This window comes from Lissotriton vulgaris, chromosome 10 (genome assembly GCF_964263255.1).
Source record: "Lissotriton vulgaris chromosome 10, aLisVul1.2, whole genome shotgun sequence".
In the NCBI taxonomy this organism is placed as follows: domain Eukaryota; kingdom Metazoa; phylum Chordata; class Amphibia; order Caudata; family Salamandridae; genus Lissotriton; species Lissotriton vulgaris.
In genome coordinates, this window is record NC_141698.1 from 850,738,002 (window position 1) to 850,761,338 (window position 23,337).

The 23,337-nt window shown below is 43.8% G+C and overlaps 1 protein-coding gene across 1 annotated transcript in view; it reads right to left on the minus strand.

Annotated features, from left to right (window-relative positions):
- Positions 1-890: 890 nt before the first annotated feature.
- Positions 891-23,337, minus strand: part of LOC147688885 (uncharacterized) — a 243,578-nt gene continuing 221,131 nt past the window's right edge. Inside the window, exons 4-5 of the mRNA XM_086939982.1 lie at positions 1,532-1,610; positions 891-1,415 (exon numbers count right to left, since the gene is read on the minus strand). Of these exons, the coding sequence (XP_086796108.1) occupies positions 1,324-1,415; positions 1,532-1,610 (171 nt within the window). The 3' untranslated portion in view covers positions 891-1,323. The remainder of the gene's footprint in view (positions 1,416-1,531; positions 1,611-23,337) is intronic.

Below are 23,337 nucleotides of genomic sequence, written 5' to 3' on the forward strand. Positions count from 1 at the left end.
ACCCGGCCTCTTCTCACGGAGTTCAGTCAAACTGCTGGTCAGTGCGGTTGATGCCTTTAACCTTCCAACACCTGAATACGCCCTTCCTTAAAGAATGTGGATAAATCAGTGACTGGGGAAACGCAGGAGGATCATCGGCCCCCTGCGAGGCTTTTGATGGCTTGTAGCAGGAAATGCAGCTGAAGGACAAGCTCTGTGAGTCACTGACCTGCAGCGGGTGTAGCCCATTCCATCAGAGAAAGAGAAGTAACATCATTGCATGCAGTACCTGCAGCAGCCAATTGAATCCCTGCCCCTGAGTCAGAAGTACTCACTGAGTTGCTGGATGTGTTTCCTCCATATCTTCCCTTCATTGGTCATGTGGCGGGCCACGCTGGATGGACTGACTCCCTTGGCAGGCCATGTCTACCTAACTATGATTATACATATACTCAGTGAACAAATAACATTGCTGATTGCTCTGGAAAACAAAAATCTTTTTGCATCACATAATCACTGTCCTCTGGGTTGATCCCAAATATGACTGACACTTGCAACAAGCAATGGATGATGGGATGATGAGGGCTGGCCCACTGCCGCTCTTTCTCTTCCTAGGGTGCTACCCAGACACAAAAGGCTGGCAAGGCATTCAAAATATTTATGTGCCCTGTCCCACACAAGCTTAATACAATGCTTATCCATCTACATCCACCTAAAGTTCTGATAGGCACTTTAAAATTGTAGGTATCACTAAAGACCCAGATTGGTATTTGGCACTTGGCGTGTCACAGATACCCAAAACCTCTGTAAACTATTGGCCATGCTGTAAGGGTTACATTATGAAAAACATCTGCTTTTTTATTATCAAAAACATTGTGAAGAACAGTAAAAACACATCACCAATACTAAAGAATATTATTTAGATTTATTCCATACATTTTCCGATAAACCATTCTCATTTCTGAGTTTATTTAGAAAAGTGGGCTATGTTTGTCAGAATGATATGTGACAGAAACGGGGCCAAGTAAAATATTTATATGATATTTATATGGCGTGGAAGCATGACTTTTAAACTGTTTTCTCATCCTGTATGACATATGCTGACAGGACAAATCTGAACGTATTTAAATTGCAAAGGCAGCATTCTGTGACCCGGGAGCGGGCGCTAGCACGTGAGCGCAGAGCTGCATTAATCTACACACACTCCTACCAGCGAATTGATGCAAAAAAAGAAAGGAAGCAGAAAAGGCATATTTCCACTTATAAGGTCTTGCACTTTGTCGCCTTGAACCATTCCGCATGCCGATTTCGGTCATCCTCACAATATTGCTGCAGTCATCCTGGCTAGTAGATGGTGCAATTAGCAGCAGAGAACTGAGTGCATTTGAAATCATTAGTTGATTCGGCATATCCCGGAGCTTTGTCCAAGCCGCTACCTACCAATGAAGCAGAACAAACACTATTAGTATTAATGGGCTGCATAGATACGATGTGACATTCTTTACTATCAGCACTTTCACTTTTCCAATTATGTTAAAATATTGCAGCCTACCTTCCACGAGGTTATGAAGGTTGCAGTAGTTTGTTCCAGAATCCAGAATAAGATACCATGTCTCAGAAACCGAGAAACCCTGCAAAGATACGATTTGGAAAATATATTAATATTTCAGCATTAGCAGACTCTTTACTTTTGTTTGTGCTATAAAATCAATTTGTTCTGCTCTGTTGCACGGAGCCTTGAAAAAGCACTTTCCTCTGAGGATCACACATGGGAGTCCAAAACTCAGTCCTTGCAATCTAGTTTAACACCAGCAGTGTACTTGTAGTTTATGAACTGGCGCTGCCTCTATCATGTCTCAGAGTTATTTAAGTTTAAATTGCCAACACAGACATTTCCGTCTCCTCCAACCCAATGAAATAACAACAGTAATTGTGCTACCTTATAAAACGCTCCTGTGCACTGTTTCAGGATTAAAGCAAAGTAAACTTTGGTACACATTAAATGAAGGCTCTAAACTCTAGCACTTAATTTTGTGGCCATGTGCATAGTTATGTGTCTGTAAATGCCTCAGAATATCCACCCCTTCTCACATAAACATATTTCCCATTCCCTACACTTGCTGATCTTTAAACAAAGGATCACTGAAATATTATCAATGCATATAATATTAAACAGAAAAATATCAAGAAAAAATATTTTAACAAAAATATCACTTTCCTATACTTAAGTGATATAACCACAAATATCGACAACATAAATATTGTTGTTAAAAATATACATATGTACGTATATCGAAAACACAAATATAGTAAACAAAAATATTGTCACCTTTAGATAAACACACACTATCATAGATCAAAAATATAAGTTCACACAATATCGAATAGAATAATAGCATAAAAATAATTACATTATCAATAATAAATATATTTTTTTAAAGCAAACATTAAACAGTATATACACGTTTGAATTAAAAAAATCTATAACATCACCAAAATTTTAATAAACAACATCAATAAAAAATATATGACTAAACTGATAACAATATATCCAAACAAATATTTGCATTGACTATAAACATTTATGATTTTTTTACTATAAATATTTATATATAACTATATATGTGTGTGTATATATATATATATATATATATATATATATATATATATATATATATATATATATATATATATATATTGTTATGTGACCAAGACTACGGCTGTAGTCGAAACTTGTCATCCCTAGCTGCCAGGATTAAAACTTTACCTGCTTAATCGATCTGTGGGCTCGTCTGATCTCTGTTCCATCAGATTTCATTGTCAGGAATATATATATATATATATATATATATATATATATATATATATATATATATATATATATATATATATATATATATATATATATATATATTACCTACTGGCTATCGCCAGTAGGTATATATAGTTAGGATTAATTCCCTATGGGATTTCTGAAAATTCTATGTCTAATAACTTTGGCGTTTGTGGACGGAATCGGCTGAAATTTTCAGGAAAATGGCACATTTTGTTTCTGAGCAGCCCCTGAAAATTTGGTGGGGTTTCGTCAAGGGGGGGCTGAGAAAAAAGGGGGGTCCCAAAACGCGTTTTTTGCATTGAGTTTTCCATAGGGCGGTTGGACTCACTTTTAGCTCGAACGGCTGAATGGATTTGCACGAAACTTGGCAAAATTGTAGGGACTGTTAGCCCGATGTGCCTTTGCTAGGTCTCAATATATGTGCTTCAGTGGATTTTGAGAAATTAACGTTCAAATCAAGATATATATCTGTAACAGCGCTCTGGGCAGCGATCCGGTCCGCTTACTTTTCGCGAAACGGAACTTTGCGCGCAGAAAGCTGATTGGCTCTCCGGTGTCTGTCAACATTCTAAACAGTCCGGAGCGGCCGCCATCTTGTCTCTCGGTAGGATCGAGAGAGAAGAAGAGGTGAAAAACGAAAGGGGAATTTAATGAAAGGGGGCAAGGTATCCCCCTCTTGACCCCCTAGGAATGTTGTTGGGGTTATTAAAGGGTCCCGTGGGGAAAATAAAAAAAAAATGATTTTTCACGGTAGAAGCGCGGCCGCGAACTGGTAGCGAAACGGGAATTCGCCATTTTGTGCTTCGTTAATTAAATTACTAGTTATAAGTGGGTGCGGGAGACGTATCCTAATCCCCTATGTTTCCTGAGGGTGGCTGAGGAGGCTGATATATGTTGATACATCTCTTCCAGCGGCTGTGCGTGAGCTTTTTTTTTTTTTTGCTGCGTGACAGTCCGGAGCGGCCGCCATCTTGTCTCTCGGTAGGATCGAGAGAGAAGAAAAGGTGAAAAACTAAGGGGGAATTTAATGAAAGGGGGCAAGGTATCCCCCTCTTGACCCCCTAGGAATGTTGTTGGGGTTATTAAAGGGTCCCGTGGGGAAAATAAAAAAAAATGATTTTTCACGGTAGAAGCGCTTCACGGGCCGCGAACTGGGCCGCAAACTGGTAGCGAAACGGGAATTCGCCATTTTGTGCTTCGTTAATTAAAGTACTAGGTATAAGGGGGTGCGGGAGACGTATCCTAATCCCCTATGTTTCCTGAGGGTGGCTGAGGAGGCTGATATATGTTGATACATCTCTTCCAGCGGCTGCGCCATCTTGCCTTTTTTCGAATGCCACAATTTTGTCGTGCACGGCAGCCATTTTAGATGCCAGGCTGGTCCCAGGCTATCACCTAACCCTGCGGATGTAGTTTATGGCCCCAGCTGTAGAGAATTCAGACATGCCAATCCTCCTGATTCAGGCGTGTGACTACTGATTTCAGTGCTAGTCTCCCGCCTCCCGATTTCTGCAAGCAAAAACCCGGGGGCATATTACGAACAACTAGCGATAATTTTTGTCTCTAACTTGTTTAGAGACAAAAATTATCGCCGCACATCGGCGATTTTTATCGCAGATAAACCTTGCTATTATCGCAGAAAAGTCAGCGATATTCATGTATTATCGACCTAATGCTCTTAGCCATGTTATCCACCTCCCATTGGATAACATGGCTAAGAACTGCTCAGGGCAGGTGTTAGATTTTGGAGATATTCGCGCTTAGCGCGAATATCTCCAAAAGTTGGTAATAGAAGGTAGCGATGTTAGGGACTGTTTCCAGTCGCTAACATCTTGGCACGCCACTTTGCATGTCATTAGTGATAAGTATCACTGACATGCAAAGCGGGGCCCAAGATGGTCGCTATCTCCTTTTAGCTGTCACTAACTGGTGTTAGCGACAGCTTGGTAATAGGGAAATAATTTTATCTCCGCTTTCATGGCTTTTAAAGCCAAAAAAGCGGAGATAAACCCCCTTGATAATATGCCCCACGATTCCTTGGGGGTTTCAGCTGACAGGGCTTGGTATTGTGTTACATGGTAATTTTTCCATGAAACATCAGAGGGTCGATGCAGGGGTTCTAGAAGAGGTGATAAACCATTTAAGCCTCATGAACAAGCGCATGGTCTTTTAAAGATTTGTGAAGTATTCGGGGCGGCGGTGTGTGTGTGCCCTCTTTCAGGAGCGGGCGGGGGGGCACTGCCAGCAACTTGCCAGGTCAGGTAGTGTTCAACACGTGCATCACCCTTTCTCTGCCTGCTATTGCGCTCCATGCTTCGGAAAGGTAAGAAAAAGAACGTGCATTTGAGTTTGAAATGTCCGATCCTGCAGCAGCACACTTCCAAAGCCCACACATGACAATAACCCGATTCAAGGCCCCATTCACCCGTTTTTAAAAAAATAGATAACACTCCAACAAAGTAAGGTTATAAAACTTTATTAACTACTAACTTTAACGAACGGAACAAAAACTAAAAACATTTAAACATTTCTCAACACAAAAAGCAACAATGGTTAGAAGCTGTCTTTTGTGCGAATAGTCCCAAGGCAGCACAACGTGCAGAGTTCTGGACGGCACCCAGGTGATGTCGCCTGGGTGCCGCACTGGTTTAGGGATCCTACAATGCAGCACAGAAAAACAGCGTGGGGCGTCCCGGGTGGTGCGGGGGGAGGCCTCGTCAGTAGCGGTCTGTGTCCAGTGTCACATGGCTGACACAACATGTACGACAGGCACCCAGGTGATGTCCAGTAAACTGCCGCACTGGTTTTGGTATCCTACAATGCTGCTCCGAAAATTGGCGTGCGGCGGCCCGGGGGGGGGCGTGGGGGAGCCGGCGTGAACGGGCCTCCCCAGGTGGCGGCCATCTAGCTGAGTTGCGCTCGCTCTTGCGGCCACAGCGTCTCGCTCACCATGTTGTTGAGTTGCTCCCACTCTTGCAGTGCAGCGATAGGCGGCTGCCACATGGCTCTTAAAATGGCGGACAGCTCCTCGGTTTTAGGCCTGGTCCACTGAAATGGCCCTGGGACACTTTGGAACTCGGACGCTTGCCTGCTAGGGCTTGGGCTCCATTCTCGAAAAGCGTCCCCTCAGCCGTGAAGATTGTATAAAAGTCTTGGGGGCCCCCGACTCCCGCAGGCTTCCGGTGGGGAGCGGCTGCCATGATTGCTCGCGGAATGACCACGACGGAGCCACGAGATGGTGGTGCTCTCATGCTGACGCCAGCTTCAGTCTGAATGATCCAGAAACAAGGTGGGGCTTTCATCGTTTGGGAAAAAAAAATGTTGTAAACCAATGAAAAGTGTTATTTTTAGGTCATATGACCAAGCCTTCCATCTTTAGGAAACCAAAAGTAAAATGAACCAATGAAAAGTTTTATAAACAAGTCACATGACCTGTTATGTGGCATAGGGCTACAAAAAGCGTAGAAAATCCGTTGGCACGTGAGGCGGCGTCAGTAGCGGACCGATGTGCGAATAGGCCGAAGGCAGCACAACGCGCCGAGATCCGGATGGCACTTGTTGGTGTCGAGCAAGTTGCTGCACTGGTGTGGCCATCCTACAATGCTGCGCCGAAAGACGGCGTGTTCAGCTGAGTTCCGGTCACTCTTCCGGCACAGTGACTCGAACGCGCCGAGATCCGGATGGCACCGAGGTGGTGTCCAGCAAGTGGCCGCACTGGTGTGGCCATCCTACAATGCTGCGCCGAAAGTCGGCGTGGGGTGCCCCGTTGGCTTATGAGGTGATGTCAGTAGTGGACTGATGTGTGAATAGGTCGGAACCAGCACAAGGCGCCAAGATCCGAATGGCAAGTCCTGGATGTTGAGTGCCTCAGTTGAGAGTTCTGAGCAGTGCTTGTAAGACTGTCTGAAGCTTATTTGCACCTGCTGCAGCTTCACTAGGTCCGGCGGAACTTTTTTCCTTTTCCTTTCTGCTTCTTTTCCTACAATGCGTTTCATCTGAAGACACGACCAGGTCCCTGAATGTGTGCAGGGGGACGCTATTGATTGAATGAAAATGGCGGCTTGACACAAAGCTGACTCAAGCGTTACTGTTGGTGCTATACAGACAAAAATTGGTTTTCAGTTTGTACATTCTTCAGGTTTTTTTTTTCCATCCAAGTCTGATTGAGAGTTTGTAGAAAAATGGCTTCAGATTTTCCACATACTACTCTTCAACATTCTTCCTAAATGTAACAATGTGAAACTCACTAGGAGAACGGCTATTTCTGTTTCCTTTCAAAATGCTGCCACCAATATTTTCTGAATGGAAGACACCATCTTGTAGCATAAAGGGCCGAAAGGGGTTCTGGTCTGGCCGATGGTTGGTGGAGACATTTTGACTATATCTTGGACCTGCCCGGCCTCGCCCAAAATGGCGCCGGTATAAATGGGACTCGTAACTCCTTGCCCGCAAATGTATATCTAGAAAATGTTATTGTAAGTGGCCCTGTCGTATTTTAATTACAAAATGTACGTCCACCGATTCCGCAACTGTTAGACACCTTTGTTCTTGTCACCTAATGGCCCGCTCGTTACGTTCTTCTACAGTGTAAATGTCTCCTCATCATATACGATTTCAGTTTGCTCCGTGGCCGGCCCACGTGGTTATAGGCCCGTATTTGTATACTGACATTTTCACAATAAAGGTTTTTAAAACAAAACACGGTAGTAGTATTTACATTTGTAAAGTTTTTACTTTTAGTGACTGTTTTCGAATCAGTAAAAGGCAAGTGAAATAAAGCAGTCCAATTACATGACGGATAAAAGGTATAATATGTAGGAACGCAGTAAAGATAAATGGTCAAGGGCAGTTGTGTTTTTCATGTCTGCAACATAAAGTGATCGATAAGAATCTGATAATCAGGCGTATCGGCGACTAAGACAGCAGGCCGAATCTCTTTTACTCAACGGCTCCGTCATGGAAGGAAGAAACGCCCTTTTTCTCGAAAAAGGAATATAATTTACTTGCAAGACAGTTGTAAATTTTCCGGGAAAGTACATTAGCCTGGAATATTATAACATATGTTTGAAAAAAAAATATTGTTCGAAAATAATAAAAAGCGTAATTTTTAGGTCATATGACCAAGCTTTTCATCATTAAATTAACAAAAGTAAAATAAACCAATGAAAAGTTTTATTAACAAGTCACATGACCTGTTATGCTTACGTTACGCGCTGCGCGCCGCGCCTCGGATCACTTCCGGGTGCGCTAACGCGGCGTGTCATAAAACGCATTACGCGACAACGTAGGTCAAGAATATAGTCTAAATGTCTCCACCAACCAGCGTTCAGAACACAACCCCTTTCAGCAGTCCAAAAAGTTCTGTTAAATGACAACAGAGGGGACAGGCAACAAGAACCATCAGTCAAAGAGGGGAGGGCAAGTTCTTCTCTTCCGGGTCATGTTGGGGCGCTACCGGAACTGATCGAATTGGTAGTCTATAGTGTTTCTGGATGTTTCAGACTAAAGCTGGCGTCAGCATGAGACCACTACCATCTCGTAGCTCCGTCGTGGCCATTCCACGAGCAATCATGGCAGCCGCTCCCCACCAGAAGCCTGCGGGAGTCGGAGGCCCCCAAGACTTTTGTAGAATCTTCACGGCTGAGGGGACGCTTTTCGAGAATGGGACCCAAGCCCTAGCAGACAAGCGTCCGAGTTCCAAGGTGTCCCAGGGCCATTTTAGTGGACCAGGCCCAAAACCGAAGAGCCGGCCGCCATTTTGAGAGTCCTGTGGCAGCCGCCTATCGCTGCACCGCAAGAGCGGGCGCATCTCAACTACATGGTGAGCGAGACGCTGTAGTCGCAAGAGCGGGCGGTAAACAGCTGAATGGCGGAAGAGGCACAGTGTAGCAAAAGCGGGCGGAATGGCAACTAAAACGATAAAGGGGCGCCCCACTACAGCTTGTCTTCAGGTCAAACGGATTGTGGGACAAGGTCCAGAATTGAAGAGTCATCAAAAGGCAAAAAGTTCCGCCGGACCCCGGGAGCCGGCCGCCTATGTCGGGGGCGATCTCAGGCTACACCAGTGCTATAAGACTTGGGGAGGGTGTCGGAGCCAAGCGTCTTCTCCGAGTCCATGGCCATCACACCGCCCCTCAGGGGCCTCCGTCAAGCTGTTTAGGAAGGTAACATATCACATTGTTTTCTAATGCAGTCAGGTCCACAAACGACACTCACTTACTTTGAGAATAGTGAAGCTGCAGTAGGTGGAAATAAGCTTCAGACAGTGTTACAAGCACTGCTCAGAACTCTTAACTATGGCACCCAACATCCAGAACTTATGCTATTTGAGAATGGTAGTGACATCGAAGCATCTCAGGGACCAAAACCATTAACGTACTTTCACGTATGAAAATCTTACTTGGGGAGGGGGCAGGAGCGAAGCGCCCCCTCCCAGTCAGCGCCACCACACCGTATGTTGAAAATCTGAAGCCATCGTTCTACAAAGTCAACCAAACTTGGATTGAAAAATCTAGAAAAATGTACAAACTGAAAACCAGTTTTGGTCTGCATAGCATCAGTAGCAACGCTTGAGTCAGCTTTGTGTCAAGCCGCCATTTTGATTCAACAAAGCACAGGCATTGAAAAAGGCTGAAATTCAGAACTCTAAACTATGGCACCCAACATCCAGGAGCTTGCCATCCGGATCTTGGAGCCTTGTGCTGTTTTCGATCTATTCACACATCGGTCCACTACTGACATCATCTTATAAACCAACGTTATGTAAATAGTTTTTTAATAAAATGTTTTACCCTGTTTCTTTGCTGGTGTGTTGTCTATATTTTTAATATTTGCATAGGGTTTGTCGTTATTTTGTGCGGGATGGGTGATGGAGCCGAGCTGTCTTGCAGCCCTCATGGTGTGGAGCTCAGTTCATCTCACTATTTTCGTATTTCTCATGAAGGGTTGTTCCTAATATTTCTATTTTAGCGAGGTCAAAAAGAGATCCAATTAGTGGCCTACTGATTTTGCTCGATTACTTTTATTTTTTTACACGATTTTTCACTATCTGCAAAGACTAAACAGAGTATTGCGACTTTGTGCTTGTTTGTAAATAGAGAATGATCCAAAGAGAACCAATTCTAAAACAGTAAATGCTTGGACAACAATCAATGAAATGGAGAGACAAGGAGGCACGACGGATTACAACGGGGGTAAAGGCCTGCGTTAACTACCCTTCAGTATCTGCAAAGAGAGAGTACTACTAAGACAAAAGAGGGGGGGGGGGTGTAGCGTTCAAAGCACATCAGCGTGCATAAATACGAAAATGTTTTTATCTATCACGTACTTGACATTTTAAAGCTTTTCATATTTGCTATTAAAAAACCAATGAAATTCACAGAAAAAACCATAGGTTATAGTGGATATATAGTTAGGAATTTGCATTTACAAAACCTTGAAAATTCAATGAAAAAACCATTGGTTTTAGGCCATATATAGTTAGGAATTAGCATTTACAAAACCTTATTTTACTCGCATAAAACCATTGAAATTCCATATATAGTTAGAAGCGCTAACTATATATCGCGCACCCGCAATCCACTGCTGATGATGTCACATATTACATCATTCATGACATGGTCAGTGACATCACTGATGACATCACTGATGACATCTCAAATGACATCACTGATGACAACTCAAATGACATCACTGATGACATCTCAAATGACATCACTGATGACATCACTGATGACAACTCAAATGACATCACTGATGACATCTCATTTGTCATCACTGATCACATCACTCATGTGATAATACAATGAACCTCTTCAGACTCTAATATAACCTTACATACACTCAGTATAAACAGACACTCACAGACTGTCACTCATCCATGGAGTTACTCACACACCTAGTCAGTCATGCAAAGAATCAATCACACCTCCATTTCCTCAACTATAAAGTTATACACATCTTACTTATTCAAACATATAATAACACATATTTATTCTCTTATATAATCCCTGATACAAGCTCACAGTGATCGATACAGCCACTCACACATTCACTGGCTCTTATGTTCAGTTATTTATATATCTCAACTCTCACATGTATTGTGTTTTACATACGTACTTACTTGCACATGTAGCAATGAGAAATCCATTCACTCACCAACACACCCATGCATAGTCAACCGCCCATATAGCTGTTTCCACATGCACTCTTGAACTCATACTCCTAGTGAATCAACTGCTTACACATCTATGCACAGAGTCACTCACCTCCCAGCCACCCACACACACACTCAGCCTCCCATTCAAATACTTGGGCAACCAATCAATAACCCATATGGCCACTCTTATAGCTACTGATCAACACATGCAGCAGCTTACACAACAACAAACATACTGATGCACAAATTAAGACAGTTTAGTCACTAACCCATGCACTCAGTGAGACACATTTAATCACTCACTCATACAGTCAGTCATGCACCTACTAAATTCTTCATCCAGACACTTATACATCCACTCATTCTTCAATATGTGAAACATATTTAAACTTTACAGACACATACAATCACTGGATGTTGTGATCAGTGATGTCATCAGTGATGTCATTTGAGATGTCATCAGTGATGTCATCAGTGATGTCACTGACCATGTCATGAATGATGTAATATGTGACATCATCAGCAGTGGATTGCGGGTGCGCGATATATAGTTAGCGCTTCTAACTATATATGGAATTTCAATGGTTTTATGCGAGTAAAATAAGGTTTTGTAAATGCTAATTCCTAACTATATATGGCCTAAAACCAATGGTTTTTTCATTGAATTTTCAAGGTTTTGTAAATGCAAATTCCTAACTATATATCCACTATAACCTATGGTTTTTTCTGTGAATATATATATATACATACGCTTGAATAAGAATCACCAGCACTCGAGGGGGTATAATCCTCCTTTGGATTTATTTGCACACAATAAATAACAAACGCGTTTCCGCGGTACATCTTCCTCAGTGTGGAAGGCGTACCGCTGAAACACGTTTGTTGTTCACTGTGTGCAAATAAATCCAAAGGAGGATTATACCCCCGCGAGTCCTGGTGATTCTTATTGGAGCGTTGATACAGACGGCAAGACTGTCCTCGTGCACCGTGTACCCGCTAGTGAGTGCGGGAGCACTGTCAGACTTGAAGCGGGAATATAATATATATATATATATATATATATAGATATATATATATATATATATACATACATACAAAACGAGACTCCGGTTGGAGGAAGCCGCCGATAGCCCCTGCGAGCTGTGTACAAAGCTTACCAGGACAGAGGGAGTCAGCGTCTACCAAGCAATACCGAGGGAGATGTAGACAGCCCAGTCCAGGTAGGCGATTTTCAGATATCGCAGTGAAAAGTGTGCCCGAAGGAAAGCGTGGACATTGAACCTAGTGTTGGAGTGTCCGTGTGGACTCCAATATGTGGGCAGCACCAAACTGCCCGCCCACAAACGGATACTCCAACACATACGTGCAATATCTGGGCATGATCAAAATTATCCGGTTGCCAGGCACTTTCAGGACAAACATCTGGGCATTCCTGATAAACTCCAATTTTTTTAATTGATTGTGTCGAAGCATCAAGGAGAGGAGGTGACCGTGAGGCCAAACTCCGTCTCCTTGAGACGAGATACATTTTGGAGCTCAACACCAAAAATCCTAATGGACTTAACAACAGGGAAGACCTTTATACCTGTCTGTAGGATCAATCAGCATGCCCATAGACCTGTCCGGATATACGAAAAAACTTATGTTCCCATATGATGTTTCCAACTTGTATATATTGATGAATTATTTTTTAACAACACTACTTTCACATTCCATTTTTAAAATTATTAGGTCTTAATTTATAATCTGGAATTTTTTGCCATACAATTTGCACTTTATTGCTAAATTTGCACCATCACTTTAAGCACTTTTCATGTTCTAGGCAGATATCGTGACTTGCCCACTTGGGCTCTATTTAGATTGTGTATAATCATTGTGTCATGATTCTTGGATCAATGCTGCTGGTTGACATATGACCATTTTACTTCAAACTTTTATCACATTTGGTTTTAACATACAACGAGTGTCTACTCACAATGTACATAGATAGAATTAATTATCATGTATATATAGTGATGTGCCTTTTCTACCAATGTGTGCCTTGTAAAAATGCTCCTATATTTATAAAATCTGTATATATGATTTTATTTACTGTGCAATCTTATCGGGTATAAATTATGTGTGCCATTTGGACACTCTCGATTGACTGTATATACGCGGCGTTATACTACATAGTATTTCTTCCACTTTCATGATACACCGCAATGCACTGTCACTTTAAATGCTCTGCTCACTGTTATGCAGTTTGTCATGTGATCAAGCCTCCTCGGAGGCGAAACGCGTCATGGCGGCAGCGCTGGCTTCACTGAATTAAACCACCTTTGCACCAGCACTTTTGGGTCGACTCTTTGTTACTTGGTACTTCGGCATTTCTTTGCCCTTGAGTGACAAGCTTCGCGATATATCAAATTTACATCACAAATCAGTAAGGAGAAAATCCAATTTCTGGACGTTGAGATCTATGTCCAGGAGGGGAAACTCCAAACCAGACTCCATAGAAAGCCTACAGCGGTATACGATTTAATTTATGAATATAACGTTTATTTTATTTCGTATACATGATGATCTCTTTTGTAATGTTACCCACATTATGACCATTTAAAATGATAAATGTAAGGTGCTGATAAAAATGATGTAAGAAGCATTTATTGTAAAAACCACAAGGCCCACAATCCCTCACTGGGTAATATGCAGTGAGCGTGTATAAAGGGTGGAAAGAGAAAAGGGACTCTTGTAGAACACTGCCGTGACCAAGAACGTTTGTTCGAAACGCGTAGGAGTTTTGCTGAGACCTAAATAAATCTACCGTGATCAGAAGAGTGCTTCGTCCTTGCCTTTGTTACTAAATATATATATATATATATATATATATATATATATATATATATATATATATATATATATAACGAGACTCCGGTTGGAGGAAGCCGCCGATAGCCCCTACGAGCTGTGTACAAAGCTTACCAGGACAGAGGGAGTCAGCGTCTACCAAGCAATACCGAGGGAGATGCAGACAGCCCAGTCCAGGTAGGCAATTTTCAGATATCGCAGTGAAAAGTGTGCCCGAAGGAAAGCGTGGACATTGAACCTAGCGCTAATTTTCGGTTCTCGAGTGCAGTGCTCAAACGCCATTATAAAGCAGCAATTATGTCCGTGGACGTGTTTAGACATAGGGAGGAGGTGGCTGAATCCCCGCCTGGGGAAGGAACCATTTCCAGGCATATCGAGACAGGCAATGGCAACCCCAATGCGAGGGAAATATTTTGCAAATTGGAGAAATGAATGCGTAAGGAGCAAGCTAAGTGGTGGGAGAACAAGTCATTATCCCGCTACTTACAGGTGGGGAGAGTACCGAGAGGCCTCCGCATTACTCTAGCACCTAGCTACGACAACCCTGATCCGGCCATGCTGGCCGAATGGGCGGAAGCTAATTTAGAATCTTCAAGTAAATTGATGGGTATTTTAGTCAAATATGCGGAGAGCGATCGGGTGAAATTACAAATGGAGATTGATGGTGTGGAAACAGAACTAAGCAAAATGGAAATAAATGACCATACCAAAAAAATGAGAGAGGAAATGATGGTTAGATTGGGAAAGGATGAAGAGGTCATAAAGAAGAGTAAAGCATTTAAATTTGAACGTGATCGGTTGGATTATCTGAACGGACATATATTTACATTTGCCCGGAGATATGATACTGTCAAATCTTGGGTGGGGAAATCAGGACAAAAACCACGAGATGAAGTATCTATGTCAGCCTCCTCCACAGACCTCAGTTCAGCAGCTGAAAGCAACCCAGAGGAAGACCCCTCAAAGGCACAGCGGGTGGGGTTTATCAAGCTATCCCTGGTGCAAGAGGTAAGCTGCCTTTGCCAAAATCGTCGGGACACGCTTAGGCCCAGAGTGCAATCAGGCAGCAAACCAAACATCAAAGGGCCAACTACAAGCAGTTCCAGCGACGTAAATGCCGCAAGAGAAAAAACAAGCGGAGGAAAGAAAGTAACGCGGGGCAAATGGAACAGATTTCAAAATCGACCCCAGCCATCAGCACCAACTCAATAATCAATCTGACGGATATAAAGTTATCACAAAGGGATGAAGCAGTCCTAGGATTGGGACTCACTTATTGTCCACCGAGTGACTTTAATTATGCCAACACACGAATGGACGCATACAGGTTTGTACGGAAGTTAAAACTTAGTATGTTTTATCACCTACAACCACATAAGAAAACACAAATTGAAATACCTAAGAGCCCTTCTTTATTAACCGCAGCAGAACGCCCGGTATTTGATGACATCTGGTCACTTCAACAGGAGGGCATTAACTCTGACAACATGTTAGCGTCTACTTCGGTGGAAGATGTGGGAATTTTTAGGACTCCATTCAAACCAAAATCAGTATTTCAACCCATCAGGACACATGATAATCTTGATGCCTACCAGGAACTGATTACGCATGATTTGAAAAAATTATATATTGCCACAAACAAAAAACAATTTGCCATTAACAAACAGAAACAATGCTATAGAAACATGATTAAAAAGCTGGAATCCAACCAGAACATAATTGTGAGGCAAGCGGACAAAGGTCGGAATATTGTCCTATGGCCTCGCAATATGTACATAAAAGAAGCAGAAACCCAACTGGGGGATTTACTATGTTATAGGAGGTGTAACATCACGGCTATTAAGGCAGCATAGGCTGATCAAAATTCGAAGTTGATGGCATGGGGGAGTGGCAATCTGATTTCAGATGATGAATTTAGTTTTCTTAAAAAAGAACATCCTTTGATTCCGACATTTTATTTGATTGTAAAAGTTCACAAGAACATTGAGGTACCACCTGGCAGGCCAATAATTTCAGCCATTAATAGCTCAACTGAAAATATTTCCAAGTATTTTGACTTTTTTTTTGCAAGATTGGGTAAAAAGTTTGAGTTCTTATGTTAGCGACACTACGGATTTTATTAGTAAATTGGAAGAAGTGGCCTGGAGTTCGGATTGTTTATTAAGTACTCTAGACGTCACCTCTTTATATACGTCAATTAGACATGGTGACAGTATGAAAGCTGTAGAACATTATTTAAACAAACGACCAATGAATTTCACTAACCATAATAGGATGATTTTGACTATGTTGAAATTACGTTTGGAGCAGAATTTTTTCTTATTCAATAACCAGGTATTCCAACAAATAAGTGGTGTGGATATGGGGACCTGCTTCTCCCCCAGCTTTGCATGTTTACAAATGGGGCTGTGGGAGGAGCGGGTCCTCATGGACCAACACGAATGCTGAATGAAGAATAATGTTGTATTATACCTGAGATATATTGATGACCTATTTATGGTTTGGAAGGGTACTCAAAGCTGTGCTGAGACCTTTGTGAAGGAGTTAAATAACTACAACTTCAAGTTGCAATTTACATCGGAAATGAATCTGAAATCAGTATGCTTTCTTGATGTAGAGGTGTTTGTGGACAATAATAGCTTAGCCACAAGGTTACATAGAAAAGCAACCGCAGGAAATACTGTGCTACATGCGGCCATTCGTGAACGGGAGAGAGATGCAGACGGCTGCTGTCATGCTCCTCAAGTGATCGCGGCTGCGGCACTTCAAACCCGAATTCTTCACCGGACGGTGATAAATTATTTTACAAAGATACCACGCTTCAATATAGGAGGGATTAATCACCCCTCGGAGGCTACGAGTAAGACGCCTCATTTTCTATCCATAAGGTTGTCCCCTCTCTTGTCCTGATGAAGACCCAAAACGGTTGTTAATAAATCAGCACCATTCCGCTGGGTCGAAACGTCGACGCTAATCTACCAATTGGTCCTCACTGCATCTCAACAGAAAAATATGAATAACTATACTGATTGAGGAAATTGAAGTTATTGCTGGACCTGTGTTTCTAATTACATTTCCATGAAACTGTATCACTACAACAGTCACCATTAATCACAGATCACGTTTATTCACTGCTGCACTTTTTTATTGTTATTTCATTTTCAAACTGTATGGACAACCAAACTTTTAATGTTTGAAAAAAAAGGAAAAAAAAGCTTTGCAAAGTGACTGAATAATTACAACTTTGCTTACAGTAAAAACGTTTGGTGTGTGCATTTTTCATAAAAGTATTTCCATTTTTTTTTTTTTTTTAAAAAGGCATATATGAACAAATACTAAGCAAAGTAGCAATTGAGCAAAGAAATTGAGTAAAATCCGACAGAACCACTATTTGCATACTACTGAGGATCACTGGGTTACCCCATTAAAATTAATGGACATGCGGCCAGTCAGCATCCGCACCATCTGATCCGCAGCATCCCCTATGGGGAGATGCTGCACATCAGACGGATTTGCAGTTCTGAGTCAGACTGCTTGAGTGCCCAGGAGGCAAGCAAAGGGCGTTTTTTGGAGAGGGGTTACTCTGAGGAGACAATCAATAAAGCCATTGCTCGCACAAAAATGGTTATGAGACAACAGGCTTAATCCCTAAAAGCACTATCGCCAAATCTGAGGTCGCTGCAACAGAAATTCAATCGAGAGTCATTTTAACTTTTAATAGACAGCATTCCGAAATCAGGAAAATCTTCTATAAAAATTGGAATTTGGTGAAGGGGGACCCTGTGATAGGCAGTTTGGTGACTAATAAATCGGAACTGACCTTTAGAAAATTTCCCTCTATGGCCGATGCCTTGGTCAGTATTAGCCTTGAAGCTTCGATTTTAAATACATGGATGGATTAAGTAGAGGTTTTAAGAAATGTCCATCATGTAAGGCCTGTCCCTTTGGCTGCAATAAGATCCACTATTCCAGTCCATTTAAGAGCGAACCAATACCCATTAATAAGAGACTAACTTGCAAGACTGATTATGCGGTCTATGTGCTGCAGTGTCCGTTTGGGCTAAGATATGTGGGCAACACTCGTCATCCTGCCCACAAACTGATCCTGCAGCACATTAGAGCCATTTCAGGAAAGGACCAGACTTACCCTGTGGCGCGTCACTTTGAGTTAAAACATGATAGTGACCCCAAGTATCTCCAATATTTTTTAATCAATACCATTTTACCACTAAAATGTGGAGGAGACAGGGAAGCTAGACTACGTCTCCTTGAGACACAATATATTTTGGAGCTAGATAGTAAGAACCCGGGTGGATTGAACGCCAGCAAAGACTTATACACCGGTCTTTAAAATAAACTGGATAATCTGGAGATTATTGTTTTGGAGGGATTGCGTTATGCTATGAAGATGTGCCTGGAAAGAAGGTTAGGATGTAAATGTATATCAACTAGGAGAATGTGATACCTTCATTTCCTAATTTTAAATTTGCACAGTTAATTATATGTTTACACGGTTCAAGTACTGTAGGGTTTTATGATTATTATGCACTTGCACAGATTAATATGTCTATGTTGTCCACACCACCCGAGGAGGGTAGTTTAAGAATGCTAAAATACATAAGCTTATTATTAGCCGGCTCAATATTTAATATGGCCCACTGGGGCTTTATTTCTATGGAGATAAAATTGACTGTTTGTGCGGCGTCAAAAAATTGGCTGACATAAGTCATATATAGGGAAATAATGCGTCTTGACAATTTTGAAATGAAAGCATCAAATTGGATGGACTTTTTGATATATTGATATATATTTATTTATTGTCGTGTAAATAAGCATGTATATATTTTTGTATTATGATCAATTTGATTTTTAGACACCATGTCTTTTATTTCAAATGTATGTCATGAAACGCATAAGTATTTTTTCAGTCTCCATTATGAGCTCTTAATTGATTGAGCAGCCTGTTCGTGCACCTTTTGCACTTTAAATGCCCTCCTTTATGTCTATGAATCGTCATGTGATCAAGCCTCTGGGTGGAGGCGAAACGCGTCATGGCGGACTGCTGGCGAAATTTTATGCACCAATAAAGCACTGAGGATTGTACCAGTACATGGTTCCACTCATCGTCATTTTTTCCGTGAATGGAAGGGTGTGTATGGCGAGAATTTGCTATATATAGATATATATATATATATATATATATCCATATATTCCAAAACAAACTGCTCCCACAGAGAAGACACCTCACCCAATGCTTGATTTCACCTTATTTATTCGGCAAGCAGCAGCAAGATGACTCGTGCCACACCAACAAGTTCTTTCGTCAATTGTTGCCATACGCGTTTCGGAAGTTCCATTCCTTTGTCACTGGCTGGACATTAGAATGAAGGGAAATGTTTGTGTTGTTTTCAGGTGTTTTAAATAGAGCCTGAGTAGGCGTGTACTTGCTACGCATGCTGGTTAACGTAGTCCTTCTGTTTGAATCCTTTAGTAGAAACCACTTCCCACTTTCATCTCTTGAATTAAAATCCCATCGGGTTGCTGGCAAGGGAGCGGGCCGCCTGCTGCTGAATTTGCGCCTACCGAACAGGTACGTTGTTCCGTGGTCATGCCCCTCACTCGAGGCACGCGGACCTGCAGCACAGGCAGGGGGGTTATCTTCGTGGCCAGAGCGGGCCACATATATTCCAAAACAAACTGCTCCCACAGTGAAGACACCTCACCCAACGCTTGATTTCACCTTATTTATTCGGCAAGCACTTCTAAGGAGGAGTCATTGAAATTATAGTGATCTGTGAAATAGTGTTGTGTCACACTAGAGCTAGTATAACTAGTATATAAACCTTAGGTATTTCATTTTGACTACCTCTAAGTCGTTCGCCCAGAACTGTAAGGAGACACTAGTGAGAATAATTTTGTTATGCAATTTTTTTTGTTGATGTATAGAATGTGGTGATATATGTCATTTTTTTTTCTTCTTCATTGATTAGAAGCCATTGTTTGGGTATGTTATAACTAGATTTTGATACACTCATTAAGAATAATAATAACTGTAGAGAGCGACCCTTGACCCCACCAAGTAGGTCGCTCTCCCTCCGCGCAGCACTGCCTGTGCCTTCCTGCCCCAACTGCCGCTGCTGAGGAAGTTCGAGGCCCTCCACCACCTGCAGGCTGCCACCTGCGCCTCATCCCTGGTGGGCAGTGGTAGGCCATAGGTAGGTTTGTTCATACTCCGCTTTATTGATTTTATTGTATTGCCTGTATTTTCATTGTTGTGTCTGTGACTGCTGTTGTCTGTCTTTCCCTGCTGCCTGTACGTGGTCCGTGCCCCTTTTTCTTCCCTCTGTTCCCCTCGCTGTCCCCGTGCTCTCTCTTCCCGGTCTTTCCTTCTGTACCCCTCGCTGCCCCCGTGCCTCTGCCCGGTTTTCCCTTCTGTTCCCCTCGCTGCACCCGTGCCTCTCTGCCGGTTCTGCCCTCTGTTTCACTAATTTTTCCCTCGTTTTTTGTGCCTTTCTGCCCTCTGTTCCACTCATTTTCCCCTCATTTTTTGTGCCTCTTTGCCCTCTGTGCCACTCGTTTTTCCCTCGTTTTTTGTGCCTTTCTGCCCTCTGTTCCACTAGTTTTTTCCCTTGTTTTTTTGTGCCCTCTATTCCACTCATTTTTTGTGCCCTCTGTGCCACTCGTTTTTTCCCTTGTTTTTTGTGCCTTTCTGTCCTCTGTTCCACTCGTTTTTCCCTAGTTTTTTGTGCCTTTCTGCCCTCTGTTCCACTCGTTTTTCCCTCATTCCTTGTGCCTTTCTGCCCTCTGTTCCACTCGTTTTCCCCTCGTTTCTTGAGCCCTTCTGCCCTCTGTTCCACTTGTTTTGTTGTGCCCTTCTGCCCTCTGTGCCACACGTTTTTTCCTTGTTTTTTGTGCCTTTCTGCCCTCTGTTCCACTTGTTTTTCTGTTTTTTTGTGCCTTTCTGCCCTCTGTTCCACCCATTTTTCCCTCGTTTTTTGTGCCTTTCTGCCCTCTGTTCCACTCATTTTTCCCTCGTTTTTCGTACCCTTCTGCCTTCCGTTCCACTCGTTTTTTGTGCCCTTCTGCCCTCTATGCCACTCGTTTTTACCTTGTTTCTGTGCCCCTTTTGCCTTCTGTTCCACTCGTTTTTTTGTGCCCTTTTGCCTTCTGTGCCATTAGTTTTAACCTCGATTTTTGTGCCCCTTTTCCTTCTGTTACCTTTGGTGTCCCTCACCGCCCTTGCCGCTGCGTTCCCTGTGGCCCCACCACCCTGACTGCCCACTGCCCATTCGCTGCCCCCGTCTCCCAGCTGCTCCTCCCTCCCACCTCCCCATATATGCCAGCCACTGCACGGCCGTGCCGCTGGCGCGCAGAAGGCGCGCCTAAGGCGAGCCTGTCTGCGCCCGTCCGTGCCTGGACCGCACCCAGCGCCAGAACACCTGCACCAGCCACGATGACCGTCGCCACTACGACGCCAGCACTCTGCACGCTCTCAACTCCGGACGGAGCCACACCTGCTTCAAGGTCTCCCTGAAAGACACACACGGATCCTTCACCTGACGGAACTGCAGAGACAGCAGCCTCAGAGCTGACGAACCACCCACCAAGAAAGACCCCAACCACCTACGATGCATACTACTGAACACCCGCTCTGCACGCAAGCATGCCGTCGAGCTCTGGGACCTGCTCGACACAACATCCCCGGGTATTGCTTTATTACATTTATACAAAAGAAAAATGGTATAAAGGAAAAAATACAAAGAATTTTATGAGTAGAGCACATTTAATTACCCTCTCAATCAATCAATCAATCATTTGTAAAGCGCACTACATACCCGCAAGGGTCTCAAGGCGCTGGGGGGGTGCTACTGATCGAACAGTCAGTTCTTGAGTATCCTCCTGATGGTCAGCAGGTCTTGGGTCTGTCGTAAGCTCAGTGGGAGGGTGTTCCATGTCTTGGCAGCGAGGTGGGAGAAGGATCTCCCACCGGTGGTTGTTCTTCGGAAGCGCGGGACGATGGCGAGTGAGAGGTCGGCAGAGAGTAGCTAGCGGTTGGGGATGTAAAAGAAGAGCCGTCTGTTGAGGTAGACTGGGCCGGTCTTGTGGAGTGCCTTGTGTGCATGGGTGAGGAGCTTGAAGGATATCCTCTTGTTGACGGGGAGCCAGTGCAGGTTTCTCAGGTGGGGGGGGTGATGTGGCCGTGGCGTGGTACGTCGAGGATCAGTCGTGCTGAGGCGTTTTGGATGCGTTGTAGTCGTTTGATGAGCTTGGTCGGGGCTCCCGCATAGAGTGGTTTCCGTAGTCGAGTCTGCTGCTGACGAGGGCCTGGGTGACTGTCTTTCTTGTATCTGTCGGAATCAATCTGTAGATCTTGCGGAGCATGCAGAGGGTGTTGAAGCAGGAGGAGCAGGTTGACTTGCTTGGTCATTGAGAGCGTTGAGTCGAGGATGATTCCCAGGTTGCGTGCGTGGTCGGTGGGTGTCGGGGCTGCCCCCAGTGCTGTTGGCCACCAGGAGTCGTCCCAGGCTGAAGGGTTGGAGCCGAGGATGAGGACCTCCGTCTTGTCCGAGTTCAGCTTCAGATGGGTGGCCTTCATCCAGTCGGCGACGGCCTTCATTCCTTCGTGGAGGTTGTCTTTGGTGGTGATGGGGTCCTTGGTGAGGGAGAGGATCAGCTGAGTGTCGTCGGTGTAGGAGATTATGTTGAGGTCGTGCTGTCGGGCTACCTGTGCAAGCGGGCCATATAATTGTTAAACAGCATCGGGCTGAGGGAGGATCCCTGGAGTACGCCGCAGATGATCTCGGAGGCTTTGGAACGGAATGGGGGAAGCGGACGCTCTGGGTTCTCCCGGAGAGGAAGTAGGTGGTCCAATCCAGAGCCTTGTCTTGGATCCCTGTGGCGTGGAGGCATGCGCATAGTGTGTGGTAGCAGATGGTGTCGAAGGCGGCAGAGATGTCTAGGAGGATGAGTGCTGCGGTCTCGCCTTTGTCCAGCAGGGTCCTGATGTCGTCGGTGGCAGCGATGAGGGCAGTCTCGGTGCTGTGGTTGCTGCGGAACCCTGACTGGGAAGGGTCCAGGATTCTGTTTTCTTCAAGGTATCGGGTTAGCTGTCTGTAGACGGTTTTCTCAATGACCTTGACCGAGAAGGGGAGCAGATAGATGGGCCGGAAGTTCTTGAGGTTTCTTGGGTCTGCCTTAGGTTTTTGAGTAGGGCGTTGATCTCGGCGTGTTTCCAGATCTCTGGGAAGGTCACGGTTTTGAGGGAGAGATTGATGATGTAGCGCAGGTGGGGTGTGATGGAGCTGCTTGCTCTGTTGAAGACGTGGTGAGGGAATGGATCTGATGGAGAGCCAGAGTGGATTGTGCGCATGGTCTTGATGGTGTCATCGATGCTCACGCTGGCCCAGGCTAGCAGGGGTTTTGTGTCAATGGTGTGCGGAGGGTCTGTTGTGTTGCTGCTTGTTGGGGCAATCTGGGTGTTGAAGCTGTCGTGGATGTCTGCTATCTTGCCGTG